The 21,318-nt window shown below is 45.1% G+C and overlaps 1 protein-coding gene across 2 annotated transcripts in view; it reads right to left on the bottom strand.

Moving 5' to 3' along the window:
• Positions 1-3,135: 3,135 nt before the first annotated feature.
• Positions 3,136-21,318, bottom strand: part of PNISR (PNN interacting serine and arginine rich protein) — a 356,148-nt gene continuing 337,965 nt past the window's right edge. For both annotated transcript variants that reach the window (XM_078648213.1, XM_078648214.1), the window contains exons 11-12: positions 3,755-4,847; positions 3,136-3,531 (exon numbers count right to left, since the gene is read on the bottom strand). In XM_078648213.1, the coding sequence (XP_078504339.1) occupies positions 3,501-3,531; positions 3,755-4,847 (1,124 nt within the window). In that variant the 3' untranslated portion in view covers positions 3,136-3,500. The remainder of the gene's footprint in view (positions 3,532-3,754; positions 4,848-21,318) is intronic.

Genomic DNA, 21,318 nt, shown 5'->3' with positions numbered 1-21,318 from the left:
ACAGAAATGCTTAGAATAATGACGTCGAGTATAGGGCAAACCAAGAACGAGCGTAACATTATAATTGCTATGTATTCTCAGGAACACTTGCGTATCTAAATATTTATACTTGGCTTAGTCTTCATTTGTGAGGGGTAAAGCCAAGAATTGTGTTATCCCCGTTCCATGTTATCCATGTTCAATAAGGTGTGTGCTTGGGGAAATCTTGGTTTCCCGTTCTAGATGTTATACCCCTGAGAGCCGGTGGGAGAGAGTTCAAATTATCAGGAGCTTGCAAATAGAATGAAAGGAAATGAGATGTGCACAGGAACGGTTAGCTTTTACTAAAAGGTGAAAGTTAGTTTAATGTATGACACTGTACTCGGATACGACCTAATATAGGGCAAGATAGTTAATAGATCGCGTATTGCTTTAGACGCTATAGTGAGGGTTTAAAATAATATTTAGTTGATAAATTGCCAGTGTGCAACCGTTACCTAGCGCTGAGATTCCAGCTAAGGAGACAGAAAATAACACAGGTGGCAAAGTGTTGTGACATGAGCTCCTTTTAATTACCTTTATTGCCCTGGTTTCTTCCTTCATATTCCGTGTTATTCTTCATCTACCCCTTACACTAACCATCGGAATTGTTTGAGCAGATATATTAATTAAAATTATGTTTTTTTAGTTGTCGTTTTAAGTTAACATCACTAAAACTTGAGTTGACATTTTTTTAGACTCCCTCTACTGACATGCACATTTGTAATTACGAAAAGAATAATGTTTTATTTTCCATGTATGAAAGGCCTGCTGGAGTTCTTTTCCATTAGCAGAAATAGGGTTTATTTTGTGGTGTGCTGAAATGAAATGTCATTTCTTTTGTAGCATTGGAAGAAAATTTGTCCTATCTGTACTTCTCTTGCAACAAATCAATGACTTTTACTGGTCCTATGGATAATTCTTACCCAGCGAAAGTCACGCAACTCTCTGGCACTATGCCAGGGTGTGTGGGACTTGCCATGGAGTGGAGAGAAAAATTTCATTTAGACAACTAGACAAGGCTTCTACATCTACCTGCCAAAAAAAGTACTTACTGTTCTATTATATTTACATTCAATAGTTTTCGTCAATGTACATTTTTTCAATAAGCATATTTCCACTATATTTAGGGGGCATCACACTTCTTTAACGCCTTAACCGCCGCAATGCGGGCGTTCTGAAGAGTGGGCGGGGCTCCGTCGGCCAACACACGGGAGGTAGTGCTCCAGTAGGCCAATGGCCGATGGGAGCACAGAAGGGGTTAAGCCAGCCCCCTTCTGTTTTCTAAAACCCCGCCCCGTCTGAGTAGATAAAGGGGAAGGCCCAAAAATTCACTGAGGCTCAACCTTTAAAGTGCCACAGGCTTTATTATATAGTGCAGATTTGCAAAGCGTAGTAGGATATGCACATTGCAGAGTGTGGACAAGAAGCCAATGGTCACAAGAGGTGAAGCATTTTTGGTTAGGATATATTTCCTTCCATCAACAATGGTAATAGTAGGCTGCTACCTAATATGTACAGGCAGAGTTTGCAGCTTGTTATTTCATGGGCTGAACTTACAAGAAGCAGGAACATAAGCGGACAGACCTATGGAGTGAGACCAAATCTCATTAGATTGGACTTTTGAGTAGTGGTGCTGTAGCTTTGGGGCAGTAGGAAACGGTGTCTTTACTTAATCAGGCTTTACAGTGGTCACCACATGGAATTTGACCTGTGCACTTTGCACTGTAGTAATAAGCGTGTGAATGTAGGTCTATTAGCACAACTGTTTTCACAACGCTTTATTTGTCAGAATTTACTCGGATATTGCATAATATTTAGACTACAATGCTTTAGAACTTCAAACTCACATCAACATTTGTGACTTTGATGTAACGCCCCAAGTGCCTAGACGTGGGTCCAGTGCTCACTATACCACTGGACCAAGGCTGTACCCCGCCTGATGAGTCCATAACCAGGGCAAAAGCAGAGGCAGCAAAATATCAGTAGGGTGGCACACTATGCGATGCACATATTTTTAGCTTAATTGCTTTTAAGCTACACCCTTAATTGCATCGGTTACGCCCCTTTGAAAGATCCCCGAGTATTTTCATCCCACTCAAAGCCCTGGTCTACACGCGCGGTCAGGTTCTTGGCGCACATAGCCTTGGCTGCAGCGCACAGAGACCTTACTCTGCCGCACACAGAGGAAAATAATTAGAGGGAACATTGGTGACCAGTCACCTTTTGAATTTGAATGCAGATAAGATGAATGTGTTGGCTCTAACTAATCATTCTTACATCTCCATTTAGCAGTCACTGGCTCTTGGCCCAGCCCCTGCCACTGTGTTGAAATTAACACTGATCTCACCGTTTGCCTGCCTATCTGCAAGATTGCTGGTACAGGTTACACTTTTAAAGAGCTTAAGGACATTTCTTCCTTGCCTCCAAGTTGAATGAAGAAGGCTGGTGATCCAAGTAGTTAGCTCACCATGTTTTGACTATAGGAATGCAGTATTTCCTTGCTTATCTAAATATCTTATCGGTCACCTTCAGATTGCGTGAAATACAGCCATACACATCAGCAGGTTTCTGTTAAATTACATTTTGACTTCTTCCACAGGTTACCTATAAGTAAATGGTGCTTGTTCAAGATACTGTGCAGGGTGCAGAAGGCACTTGCTGGCACTTGTCAGGAGTATCTCCTTCAGGAATGCGCGCACTGTCACAGGCTTTGTTCCTCTTCTTATGCACTCTTGGTTGTATCCATGTTCCTTTGCACTAGAGGAGGCGTACGCTTTTTCTTGGTTCTCGCTCCTTTTTGCAGTACACCAGGGGTAAACAACAGCCCACAAGAGTGTTGGGTGTGCTGCGCGCCTGCAGGACTGCAAGGACAGCACATAAAAGGCAGACCTATTGTCATTACCAATGCTGGTTTTGCACTAGTACATGTACAAACTTACCTTTATAAACTTGGCAAACAAACAGAAAGAGAAAATACATACGCAAGTTAACCTAAAAGCTTGCTTTTATATTTTTTATCTCAACATACCTCCCCCCAAATTCTTCAAGCGATACCTTTAAAGACGAATTTACATTTAATGCCAGATTAAAAAAACGGAAGCCCATACAATAGAATTTTAAACAATTCAAATATTTATTTTTATAAAAAAAAGCCTGCTCCTTTTAAAATTAAATGTACAGGGTTAACAAAAATGAACTAAAGGAGATTTATTAACTTCACCGACATTCATTATCAGTTTTAAGAACAGTACAGGGTCAAAGTGAATGGAATATTCTAATTCTGAGCACTACGATCTTCAAAAAATGTATACAAAGATTATTTTGCATTCAATTAATTTGGAGCAGCAGAAACACCTATTTACAAATAAAAAAGATTCTTGTGTCACCTACATAGCAGTAATGTGCCTCTATAATGAGACAAGACCTTAAAACTCATGGAATTTTTTAAAAATAATATCATGGCACAGGTCATTCCACACTCAGCGTTTACGGCGGGGAGGGGTTGCTGACCTGAAAAATAAATAAAAAGAAGTAAAGAAAAATTAGTGTTGATTCAAGGAGAGGTGTAAAAATATACTTCATGTAAGCATGGAAGAACAACATTTTATATAGATTACAAAGCATGCAACATTTTTCACCAAAGCAAAGTTAATTTGAATAGCAGATTTGAAATGTTTACATTTTACAATTTAACAGTTCATAATACATAAAAAATACTTAAAATGTGTACTACCTTGATCGTGACTTAGACTTGCGTTTGCGGCTTGCCTTCTTACCAGACCTTTGAGATTTTTCCACAGACTGTGACCGGTGTTTTGATTTCTTTGTCTTTCGCTCTCTGCTGATTTCAGGCGATTCAGAACTACTGCTACCACTGAACTCAGACCCTGAATGTTTTTTATAATCTTTGCTTCTCCCTTTTTTACTATCATGTCTAGAATCCTGACGTGATACTTTGGAGGAAGAGGATTCACTACGAGAGTAGTATCTCTCGCTGTCTCTTTTTCTTTTTAACCTGTCATCATAAACACTACTTCTTCTATCTTTTTCTTCTCTGGAGTGCTTTTCCTTTTTTTTATCCTGCTGTCTCTCTTTCTCCTTTTTTCTCTTGTCTTTCTCTGTGCTCCGGTTAATTTCTGATCTACTTTCCCATTCCTGACTTCCAGCCTTATGTTTATGCCTGCTTGAACTATGGCTTCTATGCAGGTCTTCGCCCCAGTATTGTTCATCACTTCTACGTCTATCCCTGCTCCTACTACGGCTAGTCTGTCTATTTCTGGAGAGGCTTCTACGCTTCTCTTTACTTTTTCTTTCTCGAGGTGGACTTTGATGTCGACGTTTCTCCCTCTCTATGCTCCTATTTGTACTGGATCCTTTTTTCTCACTTATCTTTTCCTTGCTTTTACTCCTCCCCTTTCTAGCCCTACCAGAATAGCTCCAACTTCTGCTCCGCCTACTTTTCCTTGGTGGTGACCTACTGCGACTATGTCTCTTCTTCCTTTTAGGAGATGAAGAAAGAGATGAACTGCCGCTACTTGCTGAAAAAGATGCGTAAGAGGAACTAGATGCACTGCTACTACTGCTGGAAATACTTTTGCTGCTGCTGCTGCTAGAGCTTCTTGACTTGCTTCTAAATACCATATCTTTTTCTTTTAATTCTTTTTTACTATCTAAAGAAGCCATAAATTCCCCATGGGAATTTTCTATTTCATTATCCATCTCAAGCTCTTCTTCCTCTTCCTCTTGCTCTATTTCTAAATTGCTTTCATGCTCAGCAATAGGCTCATTCATCTCCCTTTCAAGTTTTTCCCTTTGTTTCCTTTCCTCTGAAAAGATAAAATAAAGAATACAAAATGTGAAATACAGACCATCAGAGGCATTATATTCTTAAAAGTTTGACAAATGATCTAGAGTTCTTTCAACTGTTTCAAGAATTAAAATCATACTTTGCATAGCATGCTCGTAAACAACTATTTACACAAAGCCCAAAATTTCCTTCCTCCATATGGCCCAGAAAGCAGGTCAACATTGGTGTCAAAAATGTATTGCACATAATACCATCCTGATCCATGGCACAATGTACACAGTAAGGTACAAGGACAATTGTTACTTACCTGTAAACAGGTGGTTCTCCAGTATTGGTGTCTTTCATAGATTCACATGCTTGAATATTCCCCGTCGTCGAAGTGGTAAATAAAACAGCAATAACATACTAATAACATATGTATGTAAATACATAACACATAAAATATACACTAGAAAAAATAGTAAATACCCAAACACCATTCCTACATAGGAATACATGGTAGAGAGAGAAAACACTTGTTACATATTCCTGTCATTATGTTAGTCCAAACTACAGCCAATCAGGCACCAGCACCCCTCCAGAACCTTCTCCTCAGAGCTCAGTCCCTCAGATTTTCGTAGCACAAGAGTGACAAAAAAAAGAGTCTATGAGGAGAAGTGAGCCTCTGAGGGGAGGTGGGAGGGTCGCATGTGAATCTATGAAAGACACCAATACTGGAGAACCACCTGTTTACAGGTAAGTAACAATTGTTCTTCTTCAGTATTAGGGTGTCTTTCATAGTCACATGCTTGAATAGAATAGAGAGCAGTAATAGCCGAAGAGGCTCGAATTGCCATGCAACAGCATAGAAGAGAGTCAATGAGACAATAATGCAGTCATGCAAGTACTGATAGCAATCATATAAAACCAAAATGGAGGAGGGAAGACAGAGGCTCACCTTAGTTAAAAAGATGGTGAAGCACTGCCTGTCCCACTGCGGTATCCGCCTCGTTGATGGCATCCAGGCAGTAGTGTTTCGTGAACGTGTGCCTGTCGGACCACGTGGCTGCTCTGCAGATCTGATGAAGCGGCACACCAGCAAACAGGGCAGTAGAGGATGACATCGCCCTGGTGGAATGAGCCCTCACCGAAGATTGTAGAGGCTTGCCGGCTTTCCGATGGCTGAAGAAATCCAACGTGCAATAGTTGGCTTGGTAACAGGACGCCCCTTATGCATGCGTCCATAGGCAATGAACAGTTGATCGGACCTGCGAAAGGGGGCTGTCCTGTTGATGTAAAATTTAAGGCATCATTTAAGGTCCAAAGTGTGCAATCGTTGATCTGCCGGAGACTGATGATCGGCAAAGAAGGTTTTTAAGAAAACAGGTTCATTAAGATGGAAATCCGTAGGCACCTTAGGTAAAAAGGTTGGGTTGGTGCGAAGCACTACACAGTCAGATTTGAATTGGAGAAAAGGAGGTTTAATAGTGAAAGCGTGCAGAACACTCACGCGACGTGATGATGTCAGAGCAAGGAGAAGGGCTACCTTCCAGGTCAGAAACTTTAAGTCCGCCCTGTGGATAGGCTCGAATGGCGCCTTCATCAGTTAGGCCAAGACGATATTGAGGTGCCAAGTAGGAGGAGGATGTCGAATAGGTGGGAACGTCCGAAACAGTCCTTTGAAAAACTGACGAATAACTCTGGAAGAGCAGAGTGAGGAGGAGCCATCCTGCCGGAAACGAGAGATTGCCGCCAAGAAAACTCTCAAAGTAGAATGGGAAAGCCCTGATTGGGCCAGTTGCAAAAAGAACGGAAGCAGCTGATCCGGAGTGGAATGAAGAGGATGGATATTAGCAGCCGCGCACCAATGATCGAACCTCTTCCATATGAGCTTGTAGGTCTTAATGGTAGACGGAGCTCTGGCCTGAGCGAGAATGTCTCTGCATTCCAGGGAAATATTCAAATGGGCAAAATTCAAGGTGCTCAGGTTCCAGGCTGACAATTGCAGAGAGGAGGGATTCGGATGGCAAATCTGATCCTGGTCCATCGTGAGGAGATCCGCTCGAGGATGGAGGAGGATGGGCTCGCACTGGGACAGAAGAAGCAGCTCCGAGAACCACGCCTGTCGGGCCATATCGGGCGATCATGAGAATGCGGCACGGCTGTCTCCGCATCTTCCACAGCACACGAGGCACTAGCGGAATCGGAGGAAAAGCGTAGGCAAATAGATCGCACCAGTTCATCAAAAGGGCATTCCCGCACGACCCGTGGTGGGGATGCCAACTTGCATAAGATGGGCATTTCCGGTTCTCCGGGGAGGCAAAGAGATCCAGAGACGGACGACCCCACCGTTGAAAAACGAGGTCGAGAGTTGGTTGATGTAACTCCCACTCGTGGGTCGACTACGTGGATTTGCTGAGGGAATCCGCTAGGATGTTGGAGATGCCTGGTAGATGTACTGCAGTCAGAGTAACTTGGTGACGGAGTGCCCAATCCCAGATCGACTGAGCCAGCCGAGACAAGAGTGGAGACCTGGTTCCGCCCTGCTTGTTTACATAGTGCATACTGGTGGTTTTGTCCGTCTGAATGAGCACCGACTCCCCTTGAATCACAGGATGGAACGACTTGAGTGCCAGAAAAATGGCCATCAACTCCAGCCTGTTGATGTGCCAAGAACGTTGACGCAGAGTGCATTTGCCTTCGATGGAGAGGCCTTGAAGGTGAGCACCCCAGCCTTCTAGGGAGGCGTCCGTTGTTAGAGTGAGTTCTGGAGTGGTGTAGAGGAAAGAAGTCCCTGTTGCAAGGTTGGATGGATGCGCCCGTCGCCACTGTACATCCAATTCCTCTTGAATGGGGCGAGTCCGCAGCCTGCAATTCGGGATCAGCGCAATGCAAGACGATGCCATCCCCAGAAATGACTAAGATCCGGACTGAAACGGACAGTTTTGCCTGAATCAGACACACCAAGCGGAGGATCTTTTGTTGACGCTCTTGTGACACGAATGCCTTGGCAAGCATCGTGTCTAAAGTGGCTCCCAGAAAGTTCCTGCAGGGAGCTGGGTCGACCTGGGACTTGTCGGCATTGATTGAGAGGCCGAGGGAGCGAAACACGTCCTGACAAAGGTGAGTGTCTTGAAGCAGCTGGTTGCGAGACTGATTTGAGGAGGCAGTCGCTCAGGTATGGAAATATTTGGATGCCCTGGAGACGCAGGTAAGCCACCACTGGAGCCAAGACTTTCGTGAAGACCGGAGGCCGAAAGGCAACACCTTGAACTGGAAGTCTCTCCGTCCCACCCGGAAGCGTAAGTACTTCCGATGCCGTGGAAGAATTGGAACATGGAAGTAAGCATCCTGGAGGTCGATGGTGGTCATGAAGTCGCCCATTGAGAGAAGACGCAAGATCTCTACGAGTGTAAGTATGCGGAAGGATTGGCTCTTGAGATACCTGTTGAGTGCTCGCAAATCCAGGATCGGTCGCCAGTCTCCTGTCTTCTTGAGTATTAGGAAAAAACGGGAATGGAATCCCTTTCCCCTTTGAGACTTGGGAACCACTTCGACGGCACCTTTTTGGATTAGAAGACGAACTTGATGGAAAAGCTCCTTGAGGTGGGGAGGAGGCGGGCCAGAAGGTGGAGTGGGGGGAGGAATCTTGACAAACTCTAGAGCGTGGCCCTTCGCTACAATTTCCAGAACCCAGCGGTCCGAGGTGATGGAGGACCACTGAGAAGAGAACAGGGAGATTCGACCTCCAACACGTGGGGGGAGAAACAAGTCATTGTCGTTTGGGAGTGGATCCTCTATATGAAGACTTTCCCCTGTAGGATTTCGAAGACTGCTGCCGGGTGGACTGCTGTTGGATGGAGGAGTAACGTTGATTAGCCTGGTGGTAGGAGCGATATTGAGTGCTTCCTCCGCGAAAATTCCAAGAGGCGCCGCGTCCGCGTGCACCACAAAAAGGTTGCTTTCGAAACTGTAAAGTCCCCAATGAGCGAGCAGTATCAGTGTCCTTCTTGATGGACTGTAATGCCTCATCTACATGCGCCCCAAAAAGCGACTCGCCGTCATACGGCATGTCAAGGATTTTTGCTTGCACTTCCTGGCGGAAAGAGGTGGACCGTAACCAACTCTGCCTCCGCAAGACCGCTGCCCCAGCAAGCTGACGAAAGCCAGTACAAGCAATGTCAACTGCGCAGTCAATTTCCTCCGACGTTCTCTCTCCGTCCTGAAGAATCTTTAAGGCTTCCGCCTTGGAAGCGTCCGGGATGAGAGCCACCAGGGCAGACATGTCCGACCACATCTGGCAGTCGTAGCGGCCTAAAATGGCTAAAGCATTAGCTGCCCTCACCGTAGTGGAGGCCATTGTGGAAAACTTGCGTCCAATAGCGTCCAGACTACGACACTTCCGATCTGGAGGATCTGTAATTGGAGAAGCCGGATTTCGTGAGTGACGTTGTGCAGCCTGGGTGACCACTGAGTCAGGCTTTGGTTGTGCAACAAGGCACGCTGGAGATCCAAAGGGCGCCTTATATTTTTTCTCAAGGCGAGGCAGTTGCGCCGGTAATGAATTTGGAGTTTGCATTAATTTCACACCTTCACTCCAAATGAAATCTATGATGGGTGTGGTATGGACCTGCTTAAACGGTTGATTTTTAAAATCGTAGAGGAAACAGTCCTCCTCCTTCTGGACTCCGGGCAGTTTAAAGCGTTGAGCCGCTCTATCCACAAGCTGATGGAAACTTGCAATGTCCACCGGAGGAGAATCCCCAGGCGTCACCGGAGGAGGGGAAGGTGTCTGAATTTGATAGTCGTCCCACTCAGGCATGTGAGTGGCGTCGTCATCATTGTCGTCGTGAACTTCTCCATCTTCACGTTCTGGAAGGACGTTGTCATCGTCATCAGCGTACACCGTAGTGTGTATCTTAACTGACATCTGAACCTGAGGAGAAGGCGTTGGGGGCTGTGGTAGTGGAAGCGCAGCAGGAGCCGCAGGAGCGTGTGGCATAGGCGAACCCTGTTGAGAGGGCAGGAAACGTCGGTTGTAGTCATCCAACATATGCTGGAGATTGGATATAAGCGACAGAGGCAGTGTCGCAGTTGGCACCTGCACAGAATGTTCCTCTGCCTGAGAATATTGGTTGTCATCATCTTTACCATAGTCCTGGCATTTTATAATTAAATCCGAAGGACTGCGTGCCACTCTGAAGGAATCATCCACATCATTGTCAGAATCAGAGTCCTGATCAGAACCCGTGGCAAACAAGGGCAAAGGAGGCTGTGGAACACTTGGGATAGACAGCTGGTCAACTGGCCGCTTGTGACGTTGGTGCAAAGGGTCGACGGTGGAAGAGCCAGACCCGGTGGAAGAAAACGGCACCAAAGGCAAAGAAGCAAAAGAAGATAGAACCGTCTTCGACGGTGCAGACAACGACGATGGCATTGGCGTCGACGGAGTCGCTGCAGAAGGATCCGCCGCCGACGGGACCATTGTCGACGGTACGGCCATCGACGAAGTCATCGTTGTTGATGGAGCCGCCGTCGACGGAGTAGTCGTCGACGGGACCGACGATGAAGATTTTTTCAGAACTTTTGTCGACGATGATTTTGCTGACGACGATCAAGCAATAGGTATCGTCGACGGAACAGTCTTAAAGCTTAGTGATACCTTCGTCGACATGGATGACGATGTTGCCGTCGTCGAGGATCTGGAGGCTGATGTCGTCGTCACTGTCGCCGTCGACGATCCGGAGACGGCCGACCTCGCCGTCGGGACGATCATCGACGCTCCCGTCGACGAAGACAAATGTTTCGGAGCAGAAACATGATGGGAAGCAGCAGAAGATGCCTGAGAGCCAGGTCTCGTAGACGTAGCAGGAGGTGGTGAGGACACCGCAGGAGCCACAGATAAGGAAAGTTTCTTCTTTTTGAGGAATGGAGAGGGAAAATCCTGCACACTGCTACATTTAGAGGCTGCTTTTGAAGGTCCAGACACCAGGCTTTCTGCATCTGAACGTGCTGAATCCTTATCCTTGAGTATTTGAAGCCATAGGAGGAGACGGCCTTCTCTGTCCTTAAGGGTCTTTGTAGAGAAGGTTCTGCAAAATTTACATTTACCATCCTCATGGTCGGGATAAAGGCAATAAATGCACTTCTTGTGAGGGTCCTCAGAGTAAAGACGTAGCTTCCCACAAGAAGAACAAGGTCTAAATAAAGACTTCTTACTTGAAGACATGCTGGAATTCACAGGAAAACTTGAAGAAGTTGAGAAAACTGAGCATAGCTCAGGGAGACTCCCTTCACACGACGTGCGGTAGAAAATCTGAGGGACTGAGCTCTGAGGAGAAAGTTCTGGAGGGGTGCTGGCGCCGGATTGGCTGTAGTTTGGATTAACATAATGACAGGAATATGTTACAAGTGTTTTCTCTCTCTACCATGTATTCCTATGTAGGAATGGTGTTTGGGTATTTACTATTTTTTCTAGTGTATATTTTATGTGTTCTGTATTTACATACATATGTTATTAGTATGTTATTGCTATTTTATTTACCGTGGGACTCCCACTTCGACGACGGGGAATATTCAAGCATGTGAATCTTTGAAAGACCCCCTAATACTGGAGAACCAGTATTTAGCTGACCATAGATTCCATTACATAATCAGTAACCTCAATTAAATGATGATGCATGGCATAGCACTACATCAAGAGCAAAATTGGCTTTTTAATTATTTTTATTTATTTATTTATTTATTCAAAGTTTTATATAGCGCGAACAAGATCCTTACAGATATCAGAGCGCTTCACAGAGACAGGGGTAGGGGCAACAGGAATGAACAAGATAATGGGAGCAGTATAGTAATCAATAACATACTAGGATAACAATAATATACAGAAACATATCAATTTACAAACAGGTAAACAAGTAATATAAGACGGCACAAGTCATTGATCCCACTACAGAAGGGTTCAGGTAAAACCTTGGATGTGTGGATGGCTTATACCAATTTCTTAGGATAAGAAAGCACTGGGTGGGGGCAACGGGAGGGTGATTCAATGAACCAGAGTGTATCATGTATTGGGTAGTGTACCATCAAGTAGAAGTATAGTGCCAAAGAGCAAGGTGATCAGTGATACAAAGCGATGCAGAATCTCAGATCCTGTACCTATAAAGTTCAGGAGATCTTGGCCAGAAGGATTGTTTTCACCTCTTTCTTGAAGAGTGCAGTAGAGGAGATAAGCCTGATTTCCGGAGGGAGCGCATTCCAGATCCTGGGTGCCATTCCTGAGAAGGAGCGCTTGTATGTTTTCTCTTTCCGGAATCTACGAGGTTTCAGGAGTAGGTTTTTTGTACTTCTATTGGATCTCGACCCTCCTGATATAGTCAACTTTTGAGCGATGTAGTTGGGTGCATTGTGGTGCACGGCCGAGTGTGTCATAACTGCAATTTTTAGCTGTATTCTGGCTTCAAAAGGCAGCCATTTTAGAGATTTTAAGTCTGGGGATATATGCGGATGTTTTCTTGAGCCAGTAATGAGTCTCGCGGCAGCGTTCAGGGAGGCCCTTAGGGGTGCTGTTGTGGATAGCGGGAGTCCGCTGAGGGCCACAATTCCGTAGAAGAAGAAATCTCTTTTCAAAGCTTGTTCCTCCTGTAGTCTTAAGATTTACATTGATGATCCTCATTTTCACTGAGTTTACTGCCTTCATTCATAGCATAAGGCATCTAAATGTGACATTTTAACAAGTTCCTTAACTTTGGTAACTCCTTATCTGGAAGAGACTTTAGCTGCCACCAGAGAGCGTAGAATTATTCCCAGGCATCAGACTGGATCCGGACATTTTTAAGCAGTACCTCTGCATGCCGGTATATGGCGTCATTCAGCTCCGCGTCGGCATCGTCCATGCAGGAAGAGACGTACAAGGTATCTATATAAGCACCACCTCAGTGCGCTGACGTCTGTTCATTTTCGCGACTTTCCACACCAGGAGCGAGGAGCCACGATGAAGACGGACAACTGGTGAAAGTTTCTAGGGCCCTTTGTAAAGGGGAAACCTCATCCTTTAGCCGGTTCGCAGAGCACGGAGGATGGGTGAGTCGTTAAGAAATTTGCAGCTAGATAGAATCTCTATCAGATAAGGCATTACCAAAGGTAAGTAACTTGTTCATCTAATAGAGACTTCTAGACACAGATTCTTCATCTCAGAATATTTACCCAAGCAATGCATCACCAGAGGCGGATTTGCAATCCTAATTTAGAGTAGGAAATCCTGCAGGACCAAACGGGCAAAATGCCCATCCCAACTGACCTGACTACCCAGGCAGTAGTGCTTCGTCAACATGTGCAATGAAGCCCACATTGCAGCCTGACCGATATCCAGGACTGGAAATTCACGAGCTGATGCAATGGTCACAGCTTTAGCTCTGGTAAATTGAGCATGCAAGCCCTCAGCAGGTGGCTATTTGGCCAGTGTGTAGTAGATCTCAATGCAGAGCACTACCCATCAGGAAACAGTTTCTGCACAAACCTCCCTTTCTTGAGCAAGAAATATCCTACGAAAAGTGGGTCATCCACCTGGAAATCCTTTGTGCGGTCAAGGTAGAACGACAACACATTTTTTGGATCCAGACGGTAGAGTCTTACCTCTTCCTTAGAAGGATGAGGAGGGCTACAAAAAGCTAGGTATACTGATTGGCTGGCCTACGTGGAAAGGATTGACTACCTTCAGGGCAAAGGATGCACGTGTCCAGAGAACCAATTTTTTAGGATAAAAAGTAGTGTAAGGCGGATGCACCAAGAGAGCCTGCAATTCACTGACCCTCGTGGCTGATGTAATGGTTACCAGAAAGGCAGTCTCGGTGGTTAATAACTGTTAGGGCAGTTGAGCAATGGCTCAAAAGACACGCACATCAGGAAAGTGAGGACCAAGTTAAAGTCCCACACGTCATGATAAACGGAAGGGGACTTGGGGGCGGACATGTTTTGCAAGCTTTTGAAAAATATTGTCACAACAGGTGACTTAAATAAGGAAGGTTGGTCGGCAACCACAAAAACAGAAATGGCTGAAAGATAGCCTTTAAATGTGCCCAGAGCAGAGCCCTACTGTGCCAAAGAAAGAACAAATAGTACCTGAGAAAGCGGAGCAGGTAATAGACCACTGCTTTTTGATACACACCATGCCACAAATTTGTCCCAGCAGCAGGCGTATAGTGATTTGCCAGAGAGACGCCTGGTTGCCAGAATAACGTTGCAGACTTCCGGTCAAAGGCTGTCAACTGTCACTGCTCAATCTCCTTGTATGAAAGCAGAGAGTGTGAAGGTTCATGTGCAGGAACCCTCTCCTGCTGCTGCAACAGAAGATCCTCCTGTAGAGGCAGCTTGATCGAAGGACTGATGCTCATACTGAACAGCCCGGGATACCAGACTTTACGGGCCCAATCTGTATCCACAAGAATAACTTGGTCCCAGTCATTCCTAATCTTCTTGAGAACTCTGAGCATGGCATTAGCTGCAAGGCATACAGGAAGCCAGAGCTCCACTTGAGACGAAAAGCGCCTCCAGAGCGAGAGCCGTCTTGGACACTCCAGCATACAGAACTGCTGACATAGCACGTTTTCGGTGGTGACGAATAGCTCTAACCAAGGCTTTCCTCACTCATGGACAGGCCTTGCACCAAATCCGGATGGAGATGCCATTTGTGATCCATTAGGCATCGTCGGCTGAGTTTGTCCGCCCTGGTGTTCAGAGAGCCTGACAGGTGTTGAACCACCAGGGAAATGCCCTGGTGTTCTAGCAATGTCCAGAGACAAAGTGCCTCTTGGCGAAGAGTTCACACCCCACCCCGCCTTTCCTTGCTTCTCGCAGTACCACATGGCGGTGCTGTTGTTCGTGAACACCTACACTAGCCTTCCCTTGATGGAGGGTAAACAGGCTTTCAATGGCAGCCAAATTTCAGAGCTCCAGAAGGTTGATGTGGAGTCTGAACTCTGCTGGATACCAGAGTGTTCTGATCTCCACCTCCCCAGATGGCCATCCCAGCCCATGAGAGAAAAATGTGCCACTACAGTCAATTCTGGCTGGGGTAGGGTGTGTGTGTGGTGTGGTGGGTGGGGGGGTGGGAGGGGAGGAAGCTATGAGGCCCAGCAGCCTCAGAGTCTGTCTCACTGAAACCCAGGCTAGAGTTCAGAAACATTGGTATCATAGGTGGAATATTTTGGACTTGCTGTTCGGGAGGATAAGCCCGAAATTGCACCATGTCCAGAACAGATGTGACTTATGCACTTTGATAGTGAACCCCAGCAAGTGCCGGAGGTTCGCCATTGTCTGGAGGGGGGAGACAACTGCCTGGGGCGAACCCGCCTTCAACAGTTAATTGTCGAGGTAGGCGAAGACTGGAACTCCAGACCTCCGCAGGTGTGCTGCAACCACCGCCCATCACTTTGGTGAACATCCGAGGGAAGCTGGTAAGGCCCAAGGGAAGCACAGCAAACTGGAAGTGCTCGTGGCCCACTGTGAACTGTAGGTGAAGTCTGTGGGCGAGCAGGACAAAGATGCAAAAATATTAGTCCTGGAATTCCAACGCTACCATCTAGTATCCTGGACCCAGGGCAGAGAGACCTTAAGCGTTTTGAATTTCTTGTGAGACTTACACAGCGACAACTTCGACCGGGACAATGACTGTCGGGTGAGACCCTGCGACCAGCATCTTGATTGTCATGTGGTTGTCCAACGTTAGGTAGCAAGGAGCTTGAGGGATTACTGGCTCAGCGAATTTAGGTGCATGGCGCTGCAATAATCACAGGCCGGCGAATCATGGCTGTATCCAAACAAACTCACCACATGAAGCAAGAACTGCTAGCGTGAAGAAGTTAAAAAGTTGAGAAGGATGAACCTGCTCAATCTTCAACGCTCTCTTTTGTAGCACCAGAGGGACCAAGAAACAGTGGGTATTCATCCTTTCTTGGTGTCCCATACCCTTGGCAGGAGGTAGTCTTCCTGAATCTAAAACCATTTGAAACGAAAATTCTAGCCCTAATGTTTCCAGGAATATTGCAGGGTACAGACAGTCATGCTTTCTTTAGATCGATTAGTGGCTACTGGTAAACCAACTACCTGCTATGGGTATCCTTGTGGGTGTCCCACCTCTGGAAAAACTCTATTGAGAACAGGCCAACACACCTAAAAAGGCTCTGGACAAATAATGGACCAATATCTCGAGAAATGTCCCCAGCTTAATGATAGAATCCAGCTGGACCTGAACAAAGCTTTATACTTCAGAGTTTGGTATTCAGGCCACCCCACCAGGCACCAGTAAACAACTTCAGCACCAGGAGCACCCAAGAGTTTTCTTTTGAGTAGGAATTATGCAATTTGAATAGTGGGGTTTTGTAGCTTGGACACTTTTAGATATGTAGTTATACTCCTTTTTTCTCGAGTGACTTGGACTGTTTTGAGCCTTTAACTCTAGAGCTTCCTGAGCCCCACAGGGACTACTTGAAACCAAAAGCTTGGCTTCCAGTATCACTGCACCTCATACATCACTCACACTCCACTTCAACAAAGTGACTTATATGCTTCAGATGAAACAGGAGACAACATGGAGCATCTCTCACAGACAGACACTGGCTAAACGGCTCAAAAGTAATTACATTTATTGCGACTAGCACAGGGAATTTCTAAAAACGTTTGGAGATGAAGCAGTACAATACCATTTATAAAGCCACAGCTGCCTCCGAAGAGGCCTTCCGGGGCAAGCGGTAAGGGTCTGACATCAGTACGACAGACAGCCCAACCCAACTCAGTAGCCTCCATACGATAGTTAAGGAGCAAAGGTTTTGGATTCTTTCTGAAAGCTATTTCTGACGAACTAAAGCGCAGGCTGAGAGTTCCAAAGCTTAGAGGTAAGGAAGGCAAAAGATCCTCCACCTCTCCTAGCCTTGCGAATCCAAAGCAATTGAAGATTGATTGCTGGATCTCGAAGTTCTAGATTGATGGGAAGGCTTAAATCTATCCTTTAAGTAAAGGTGTTTATTTTGTTCAAATGCCCTAACGGCAAAAATTAATGCCTTGAATTCGACCAGCTTGGCGCAGGAAAGTGGGTTTCTGTTGCAGTAAGTCACTGACTTTTTGCCAGATTTCTTATGCACTTTAGTGTGCCCTGGGTTGCTGCCCATCAAGTTCCCAAGCTCTGCGTCCTTGTCCCTAAATTGTACAATTGTTATCACAATTGGCACAACTCTGACCTACCTGAAAGCCCCTTCTAAGGGGTATCAATGGTACCAAAGGACATGGCAGTCAGAGAAAGGACTCTAAGGGCTGCCGTGTGTATTATGCCCCCCTCCGAGACCTCTCACAACAAACATGAACCACTGTCCATGCAGCCTGCATGTGTTGGTGCAGCTAAAATTGAAGAGTTGACATGGCACACTCACCTGTGTGCCTTGCCTACCAGTCACAACCTGAGGCATGAGTAAGTCCCCCTTATGGCACGGAGCACTATACCTCATGTGAGGACCTATCGGCATGAGCAGATAGGCCCTATAATATCAAAGTCCATTCTTAGATATTATAAGTGCAGTAAAGCCATATAAGAGACTATGGCCTGAAAACTAGTCAATACGAGTTTCACAGCCCCATAATGGCCTTGCTGAATCCTGGGATGTTTGGTATCAAACATCTTAGAATAATAAACCTGCACTGATTCCAGAGTCAGATCTATTAACCCTTGCACTCAGGGGTCTGAACCAAACCAGCCTCTGGTAGGTTCCCTGACTGGTGAACACCAGCCTGCCACCATGAGACAGGTTTCTGGACCCCTGCCGCCTTTGCACTGTTACTCCTCACCCCTCCTGCTAGCAGGAGAAGCCCCCCTTCCTGTCTTCTCCCCATAATTTAGTGGGAAAAGTTAGCCAGCCCTGGGGGTGTGCCCACCTCTGTCAACCCCACTCCTCAGGTAGGGGAGGCGAGGTGAAGACCACTCCTTAGTGCCCGCCATCTTGCTGATTGGGCATCCCCAATCAGGGTTAGGGAATGTGCTCACTCCCCCACGTGAAGCGAGCACACCATGGGTGTAGTCAGCCTAAGGTAAGTAGCCCATTGACTACTACCACGAGACCCCGAAAATGGCCCCTAAATAGAGTATTTAGGGGGCAGCCCTGAACCCAGGACGCTAGATTCCTGCAACCCATGAAGAATAGGGACGGAAGAAGTCGCACAGCAGAGAAGACTGTAGATAAGAACTGACTTGGCCCCAGCCCTACTGGCCGGTCTGCAGTTTCCAGAGATTCTGTCCCAAAATTCGACTTGTCCTGCAGCCAGCTACCTCCAGAACCCTTGGGGGGACTGACTGCCTTCAACAAAGACCGGACCTCCTGCGAACAGTAGCCCTGTTCAAAAGTAACTCTAAAGAAAGACTGAGCCTGCTGAGGACAAAGAAACTCGACGCCTGGAACCACCACTGAACCAGTCACCTACGGCCCAAGTCCAAGTGGTTCATTGGTCCCAGCAAGGTCCCCCAGCGCTCCAGAGTCAGAGTACACCATGGGCCAAACCCTCCAGGACTCCCCGATCTCACATGCAGCATCTGCACGGAGCCCCCCCTCCCAACTGCGAGTGGCACGGTAAGGTGAAACCCGACCTCCAAAGGCACCCCTGCATCCACCCACCCTGAGCACCTCCAGTGCCAACCTACCCCACAAAACTCCCTCCTCAAAACCGTTTGCCTACATGCAAACTTAACACTTCATTTTTCTCCATAGACAGGGCTCAAAAATCCACTCACTACAGTGAGCCAGATTTAACCAGGACAAGGTATTTTTAGGACCTACTCACCCTTTCTGGGGAGCTGAAAGTCCTATAACTTTAGTCACAGAAAGAAAAGTAAATGTAGGAAGAAAAACTGACTCTTGACCTGTCTCTGAAAGCCGAGCAAATGTGACAAGATAACTAGATTTAAAGACATCTTTATTGCTCACAAAATAAATGAACAATAAAGATGCCTTTCAATCTTGATGCCTAGTCACATTTGCTTGGCTTTCAGAGATCGAGGTCAAAAGTCAATTTGTCTTCAGACATTTACTTTTCTATCTGTGACTCAAGTTAGAGGATTTTGTAAAGTGAACTGTGTGGCAATCGCATTAAGACCAGTTCACAGGGAAAGAACCTTACAGTTAGGTTGAGTAGATATTTCAAGTTACTAGACCTGCAGGTTTAGTAACATTTTTATGATTTTTCGAGCCCGGATAGGACTATATTGTGGGTTTTCTCTGCAAAATCTTTTTAGTGTTGAACCGTCTTGTACTGCAACAAAAGTAACTTAGTGCCTGCAAAAGAGTCAATCTGCTTATTAATGCCCAGTGTTGCTTAGACTGTGTTAGGGGTATGTTTCATGCTAAAATAGAGAAGTAATCTCGAAGTAATCCAATAGTATTTTCAAGTGCTTTTGAACAGTTTTGAATGATTTCTCAACTGCAAAAGTAATCTAAATGTTCCTACCAAACCAGAGTACACTGCAATTTTGAACTGTAACATTGTATGAAAAGTATCACTTAACTGCTATTAAGTATACCTTGGTTATAGAAATAAAATAACAATATAACTTTTTATATAAACAATTGGCCTGGATTCAGTCTCTGAGTGTGTGACATCCTTTCTTGTCGGAGTGTGAACAAAAAATGCTTAACACTACCCCCTGACTAGCCTGACTACTCAACCACACTACCACAAAAGAAAGCAAGGCATTATCTACTTTAGCTTCTGCTATACCTCTAGGGATCAACTGGACTCTATGCACACTATACCATACTTTGGTATAGTGTTTACAGAGCCAGCTTACTACACTTGGTAACAGGTAACCAGTCAAGTTTACGTAAATAAGGAGTCATTGAGACCCGTAATGGGATGTTCAAGATTAGATGAAGACAGAATTCTGAATTGTCTGAAGTCACTGAATTTAGACCCAAGTATAGACTATTAGAATAATCCAGTTTAGATGTCACCAGGGCACAAACAATCGTCTTCAGCATACCAAAACAACAGGCATAAAAAGCCTTAATCTGGGGTTCAAACGAAAGGTTGGAGTGAAATTTAACCCCAACATTTCTGACAGTAGGTTCTGGTCAAGGGGGACACCCCAGATCAGCTTGCCATCAGTTGCGGGCACCAGGGATGATCTTGGTGCAAAAAAAAATCTCAGTTTATCACAATTAAGCTCAAGACTACAGTTAATCATCCATTCAACCACTGACTTAAGACAATGCTTTAAAGAACACAACGCTTTAATCTTGTTCTCCTGAAAGGACAGTGGGAGCAGAGTTGTCAGCATAAGAGACCACACGTACACTCTTGTGTTCTATCTTCAATAAAATATTTAAACCAGGACAAGGATTGTTGTCAGATTTCAATCCTAGCGAGTATATTTAGCAGAATAGGATGCAAAATTGTGTTAAACACTGCAGAAAAGTCAAGTAAAACCACCATTGCAGAGGAGTTTTGGTCAGGATTTTCCTTAATAAACTCAATCACCTCAATTAAAGCAGAGTCGGTACAGAATCAAGACCGAGAGTCATGTCGGCAAGAGTGAAATTGGTCTAAAGTTACTTAGTACCTTAGGATACACAATCAGCCTTTTTTTAATAAGGGAAGCAAAGAACCTACTTCCAACTCTTTGAAACGGCGAAAGCAAGTTCCAATGAAAAGTTAATCAGTTTATTCAAAATGGGGTGCACAAGCGAGGATGCAAATTTTAAAATTGCTGGAGGGCAGCAATCCAAAGGGGAGCCTGGTTTACATTTAGAAAATTCAGCTGAGGACCTTTCCAGGAATATATAGAGTTAAAAGTAGTACATTAAGTTCCGGGGCCCAAAATGCGATCCTCTACCCACTGCTTGGGGTACTGCAAAGGAAATCTCTCATTTTTAACTTTCTAAAAAAAATATATATATTATATATATATTATATATATATATATATATATATATATATATATATATATATATATATATATATATATATATAGTCATTACAAATCGTTGTTTTTACGAAAAAAAGACGGCACTCGAAAGTCTCTCATCCAGGCGCAAAATTTTATTTGGCAGACCCCCTGCCCCCTTAAACGCGTTTCACCACTTGGGCTTCGTCAGTGTCAACCAGATTATAGTGAAAGACGCCATTATATCCCCACCTTCTCCTCAACATAGAAAGAGGACTAAAAATTATTTTCTAATCGGCGGCCATTTTACAGTGCATACCATTGTATTTCATAATAATAATAAAAGCTTCACATGGCGGGGAAAATGGTGTGCATAAAGTGCTCGTGCAATTAAAAACATTGAAATGTCCAAAATGGCATTTCAGCAATTCATTTTATCGCATATATACATTACTGTCTGATAGGGACAACAGAAGGGAGAAATACATTCATATATTTATCGTGTCCTTCCCCTTTACTATATTCATGTGCACACTTTCCAAAATTGTCCTCTCTGTTCACAACCAAGTAGAACTAAGAGCAGTATTGGTAT

This window comes from Lissotriton helveticus, chromosome 6, assembly GCF_964261635.1.
Source record: "Lissotriton helveticus chromosome 6, aLisHel1.1, whole genome shotgun sequence".
Lineage (NCBI taxonomy): Eukaryota > Metazoa > Chordata > Amphibia > Caudata > Salamandridae > Lissotriton > Lissotriton helveticus.
Note: the sequence above shows the minus strand (reverse complement) of the source record. Positions and strands in the feature narration are given on the sequence as shown.